We start from the raw sequence: 6,232 nt of genomic DNA, 5'->3' as shown, positions 1-6,232 counted from the left end.
GAATACAGGCCAAGCAGTCCCTGTTTCCTGAAGAGTGAGAACTTGAAGAATGAGCATCGGTACTGACCACACACAAAAGATGACGACGAAGAAGAAGAACAAGACGATGATGAAGAAGAAGAAGACGACGAAGAAGATGAAGACGATGATGAAGAATAAGAAGATGACAAAGAAAACAAAGAAGACAACGACGAAGAAGAAGACGAAGAAGACGAAGAAGATGATGACAAAGAAGACAACGAAGACAACGACGATGAAGAAGATGACGATAACGAAGAAGACGATGAAGAAGAGGAAGAAGACGACGACAAAGAAGAAGACAACGACGAAGATGAAGAAAAAGACGATGAAGAAAACGACGATGAAGATGACGGCAAAGAAGAAGACGATGACGAAGAAGACAATGACAAAGAAGATGACGACGAAGAAGATGATGAAGATGACGAAGAAGACGACAACAGACGACGAAGAAGACGAAGACAACGAAGATGACGATGAATAAGATGAAGAAGACGACGACGAAAAAGAAGATGACGACAAAGAAGACAAGAAGAGAAGACGACAATGAAGAGGAAGATGATGACGATGAAGAACAAGACGACAAAGAAGAAGATGAAGACGACAATGAAGAAGACGATGACGACGATGAAGAAGAAGAAAACAAAGAAGAAGATGATGAAGACGATGAAGAAGATGACAATGATGAAGAAGACGATGACGAAGAAGACAAGGACGAAAAAGATGACGAAAAAGACGACGAAAAAGACGACAACGAAGAAGAAGACAAGGACGAAGAAGACGACGACGATGACAAAGAAGAAGATGAAGATGACAATGAAGAAGACGATGACGACGATGAAGAATAAAACGAAGAAGAAGATGATGAAGAAGACGATTACGAAGAAGATGACAATGATGAAGAAGAAAACGAAGAAGACGAGGACGAAGAAGACGACGAAAAAGATGACGACAACGAAGAAGAAGACGAGGACGAAGAAGAAGACGATGACGAAGATGACGACAAAAAGAAGACGACGATGAAGAAGAAGACAACAACGAAGATGATGACAACGAAGAAGACGATGAAGAAGACGAAGAAGACAACAGATGACGAAGACGATGAAGATGACGATGAAGAAGATGATGAAGACGACAACAGACGAAGAAGACAAAGACGACGAAGAAGACGACGATGACGAAAAAGAAGATGATGACAAAGAAGAAGACAAGAAGAGAAGACGATGACGAAGAGGAAGAAGACGACAATGAAGAAGATGACAATGATGATGAAGAAGAAAAAGAAGAAGAAGATGATGAAGAAGACGATGATGAAGAAGATGACAATGATGAAGACGACGAAGAAGACGTGGATGAAGAAGATGACGAAACAGACGACGACGACGAAGAAGACGAGGACGAAGAAGACGACGAAAAACACGACGACAATGAAGAAGAAGACGACGACGAAGAAGACGAAGATGACGAAGAAGATTAAGATGAAGAAAACGATAAAGAAGACGGCGACGAAAAAGACGATGCCGAAGAAGAAGCAGAAGCAGAAGCAGAAGAAGATGACGACAACGAATAAGACGACGATGAAGACGACGACGAAGAAGAAGCAGAAAAAGCAGAAGACGATGACAAAGAAGATGACGATGAAGATGACGACAATGACGACAAAGATGATGACGACGACCACCACCACCACAATGACGACCACGATGACGACAATGATGATGACGAGGAAGGAGAAGGAGAAGGAGAAGGAGAAGGAGAAGGAGAAGGAGAAGGAGAAGGAGAAGGAGAAGGAGAAGGAGAAGGAGAAGGAGAAGGAGAAGGAGAAGGAGAAGGAGAAGGAGAAGGAGAAGGAGAAGGAGAAGGAGAAGGAGAAGGAGAAGGAGAAGGAGAAGGAGAAGGAGAAGGAGAAGGAGAAGGAGAAGGAGAAGGAGAAGGAGAAGGAGAAGGAGAAGGAGAAGGAGAAGGAGAAGGAGAAGGAGAAGGAGAAGGAGAAGGAGAAGGAGAAGGAGAAGGAGAAGGAGAAGGAGAAGGAGAAGGAGAAGGAGAAGGAGAAGGAGAAGGAGAAGGAGAAGGAGAAGGAGAAGAAGAAGGAGAAGGAGAAGGAGAAGGAGAAGAAGAAGGAGAAGGAGAAGGAGAAGGAGAAGGAGAAGGAGAAGGAGAAGGAGAAGGAGAAGGAGAAGGAGAAGGAGAAGGAGAAGGAGAAGGAGAAGGAGAAGGAGAAGGAGAAGGAGAAGGAGAAGGAGAAGGAGAAGGAGAAGGAGAAGGAGAAGGAGAAGGAGAAGGAGAAGGAGAAGGAGAAGGAGAAGGAGAAGGAGAAGGAGAAGGAGAAGGAGAAGGAGAAGGAGAAGGAGAAGGAGAAGGAGAAGGAGAAGGAGAAGGAGAAGGAGAAGGAGAAGGAGAAGGAGAAGGAGAAGGAGAAGGAGAAGGAGAAGGAGAAGGAGAAGGAGAAGGAGAAGGAGAAGGAGAAGGAGAAGGAGAAGGAGAAGGAGAAGGAGAAGGAGAAGGAGAAGGAGAAGGAGAAGGAGAAGGAGAAGGAGAAGGAGAAGGAGAAGGAGAAGGAGAAGGAGAAGGAGAAGGAGAAGGAGAAGGAGAAGGAGAAGGAGAAGGAGAAGGAGAAGGAGAAGGAGAAGGAGAAGGAGAAGGAGAAGGAGAAGGAGAAGGAGAAGGAGAAGGAGAAGGAGAAGGAGAAGGAGAAGGAGAAGGAGAAGGAGAAGGAGAAGGAGAAGGAGAAGGAGAAGGAGAAGGAGAAGGAGAAGGAGAAGGAGAAGGAGAAGGAGAAGGAGAAGGAGAAGGAGAAGGAGAAGGAGAAGGAGAAGGAGAAGGAGAAGGAGAAGGAGAAGGAGAAGGAGAAGGAGAAGGAGAAGGAGAAGGAGAAGGAGAAGGAGAAGGAGAAGGAGAAGGAGAAGGAGAAGGAGAAGGAGAAGGAGAAGGAGAAGGAGAAGGAGAAGGAGAAGGAGAAGGAGAAGGAGAAGGAGAAGGAGAAGGAGAAGGAGAAGGAGAAGGAGAAGGAGAAGGAGAAGGAGAAGGAGAAGGAGAAGGAGAAGGAGAAGGAGAAGGAGAAGGAGAAGGAGAAGGAGAAGGAGAAGGAGAAGGAGAAGGAGAAGGAGAAGGAGAAGGAGAAGGAGAAGGAGAAGGAGAAGGAGAAGGAGAAGGAGAAGGAGAAGGAGAAGGAGAAGGAGAAGGAGAAGGAGAAGGAGAAGGAGAAGGAGAAGGAGAAGGAGAAGGAGAAGGAGAAGGAGAAGGAGAAGGAGAAGGAGAAGGAGAAGGAGAAGGAGAAGGAGAAGGAGAAGGAGAAGGAGAAGGAGAAGGAGAAGGAGAAGGAGAAGGAGAAGGAGAAGGAGAAGGAGAAGGAGAAGGAGAAGGAGAAGGAGAAGGAGAAGGAGAAGGAGAAGGAGAAGGAGAAGGAGAAGGAGAAGGAGAAGGAGAAGGAGAAGGAGAAGGAGAAGGAGAAGGAGAAGGAGAAGGAGAAGGAGAAGGAGAAGGAGAAGGAGAAGGAGAAGGAGAAGGAGAAGGAGAAGGAGAAGGAGAAGGAGAAGGAGAAGGAGAAGGAGAAGGAGAAGGAGAAGGAGAAGGAGAAGGAGAAGGAGAAGGAGAAGGAGAAGGAGAAGGAGAAGGAGAAGGAGAAGGAGAAGGAGAAGGAGAAGGAGAAGGAGAAGGAGAAGGAGAAGGAGAAGGAGAAGGAGAAGGAGAAGGAGAAGGAGAAGGAGAAGGAGAAGGAGAAGGAGAAGGAGAAGGAGAAGGAGAAGGAGAAGGAGAAGGAGAAGGAGAAGGAGAAGGAGAAGGAGAAGGAGAAGGAGAAGGAGAAGGAGAAGGAGAAGGAGAAGGAGAAGGAGAAGGAGAAGGAGAAGGAGAAGGAGAAGGAGAAGGAGAAGGAGAAGGAGAAGGAGAAGGAGAAGGAGAAGGAGAAGGAGAAGGAGAAGGAGAAGGAGAAGGAGAAGGAGAAGGAGAAGGAGAAGGAGAAGGAGAAGGAGAAGGAGAAGGAGAAGGAGAAGGAGAAGGAGAAGGAGAAGGAGAAGGAGAAGGAGAAGGAGAAGGAGAAGGAGAAGGAGAAGGAGAAGGAGAAGGAGAAGGAGAAGGAGAAGGAGAAGGAGAAGGAGAAGGAGAAGGAGAAGGAGAAGGAGAAGGAGAAGGAGAAGGAGAAGGAGAAGGAGAAGGAGAAGGAGAAGGAGAAGGAGAAGGAGAAGGAGAAGGAGAAGGAGAAGGAGAAGGAGAAGGAGAAGGAGAAGGAGAAGGAGAAGGAGAAGGAGAAGGAGAAGGAGAAGGAGAAGGAGAAGGAGAAGGAGAAGGAGAAGGAGAAGGAGAAGGAGAAGGAGAAGGAGAAGGAGAAGGAGAAGGAGAAGGAGAAGGAGAAGGAGAAGGAGAAGGAGAAGGAGAAGGAGAAGGAGAAGGAGAAGGAGAAGGAGAAGGAGAAGGAGAAGGAGAAGGAGAAGGAGAAGGAGAAGGAGAAGGAGAAGGAGAAGGAGAAGGAGAAGGAGAAGGAGAAGGAGAAGGAGAAGGAGAAGGAGAAGGATTGACAACAAATCACCCCAGGAAGTTTATCCGCATCCTTGAAATGCAGGACTGTTGGTCTCTCTCCCAGGCGCCTTATTTCTTGAGCGCTCTATCAGGGGAAAAGGGAAAGCCACCGCGTTTGGTGTTGGAGATGTTGCTGTAGGCTGCAGAAGACAGCCCCAGCTGGCTTCCTCTCTGAAATGAGGACATTTCTGTGTCTGTCTGAACAAACTCTTCTTTTAGGCAAAACACCATTATTCACATCGAAAACAACAGTAGAAAATGCTACTGCCTCTGCCCACTCCTGGTACAAAACGACCATAATCACCTCTTAGAAACAACCAGCAAAAAATAATACACGCACGCCCCCACACCCACACGCACAACCACACACATATCTGTGCCTATCTCTACACCTGTCTCCCAGGTTAGTGCAAACAGACCCTCACATCACAGCAGTACCGGTAAGGCCAATGGAGGGCATGTGCTGAGGACACCAGTTAGAAACAGCAGAGCTGCAGCCAGGGCAAAGGGAGACAAGCTGGAGGGAACCGCAGCAGCAATGCTCTTGCAAGAGCTGTTCATAAGCAAAGGCAGGAAACAGGAGAAGCCGTGAAGGGACGGCTTGTTGCCGATTCACACCATGTCTTGAGTTGGTACCGAAAGGGAAGGCTGGGCTTCCTTTTCTTCCTTCCTGGAAGCAAAGGATCAAGAAATAGCGACCTCCCTAGCTGGGAGAAGAGCCGGGCCGTGGGGGAAAGGAGGCGATGGATTGAAATCTCTTCTCTGTGTTAGAGAAACACATGGCGTGCTCAGTAAAGGGCCGTACTCATGAGGTCTGCTCTGCCGGGCAAAGGACCGATGTCCTTTGGCACTGGCTGGCATGTCCATTCATGGGCCCCAGTGTCAGCCCCATATCAACGGACTCTTTACAGAAAGAGCAGTCTTCACAGCCTGCAACACCCCAGGAGCTGCTAGAGCACCTGTCACTGTCATAGCTACCCACAGACTCACACCACAAGTATCAAAAGCGGGGACTTGCAGAGGTTTCTGCGGCATAGGCTACATTTCACAAAGCTTTCCAGGTACCATCTGTTTTCCTGACCACGCAAACCACCTCTCTTCTTACCATTCCTGCCAACATCTGTGTTACACTGATGCCGTGCACTGATCTATGCAGACAATGCATTAAATTACTACAAATCATCCCCTTTGTCATTGTTATAATTCACTGGTTTCACCTGTCAAGCTGGTAGAAGTTGGGATACAAATATCTCCTCTGCCTACATTCTTCCACCAGAAAACTCTACAGCGAGACCTAAACCATAAGCTTTAAGCATATAAACTCTGAAGGGTCATGGCACTGAATATATTTAAATATATTATGACAAATCTCTCATCATGATCCTTATTAGACCTTCCCGCTTGGAGGAATTCTGTGTGCAGTGGCTAAACCCGATACTGATGAGAGAGAAACTAATTCCCCTACAAGGGAATGTGTCCTGTGAAGCATCTAAAGGGATCAAACCAAGGAAAGCGAGCCTTGGAAGGTCTGAAGTTTCAGCCTGAGGAAGCATGCAGGAAGGATAAACTCTTGTTTTCAATCTGCTGAGGTGAAAAGCTGAGCTGTGACTTGCACGAGAAGTGTGCTCCTGTGGGACTTCTCTTCCTTGCTCTCCTCCCTTCAGGTAGAAATATTGGGAGAAAAAATCTCGGAAGTTAA

The 6,232-nt window shown here is 47.2% G+C and overlaps 2 protein-coding genes across 2 annotated transcripts; both read left to right on the top strand.

Moving 5' to 3' along the window:
• Positions 1–2,003: 2,003 nt before the first annotated feature.
• GSE1 (Gse1 coiled-coil protein) lies at positions 2,004–2,438 on the top strand (the record flags this gene model as incomplete). Its single annotated transcript, XM_009323033.1, has 1 exon — positions 2,004–2,438. A coding segment is annotated over one exon (435 nt), but the record flags the coding sequence as incomplete, so codon positions are not given.
• Positions 2,439–3,248: 810 nt separating this feature from the next.
• Positions 3,249–3,896, top strand: LOC103916093 (putative uncharacterized protein DDB_G0271982; the record flags this gene model as incomplete). Its single annotated transcript, XM_009323036.1, has 3 exons — positions 3,249–3,305; positions 3,429–3,485; positions 3,852–3,896. Coding segments are annotated over 3 exons (159 nt in total), but the record flags the coding sequence as incomplete, so codon positions are not given.
• Between the last annotated feature and the right edge of the window lie 2,336 nt (positions 3,897–6,232).

Source organism: Pygoscelis adeliae, unplaced genomic scaffold, assembly GCF_000699105.1.
Source record: "Pygoscelis adeliae isolate BGI_AS28 unplaced genomic scaffold, ASM69910v1 Scaffold264, whole genome shotgun sequence".
In the NCBI taxonomy this organism is placed as follows: Eukaryota; Metazoa; Chordata; class Aves; order Sphenisciformes; family Spheniscidae; genus Pygoscelis; species Pygoscelis adeliae.
This window is presented reverse-complemented; position numbering and strand designations above follow the sequence as displayed.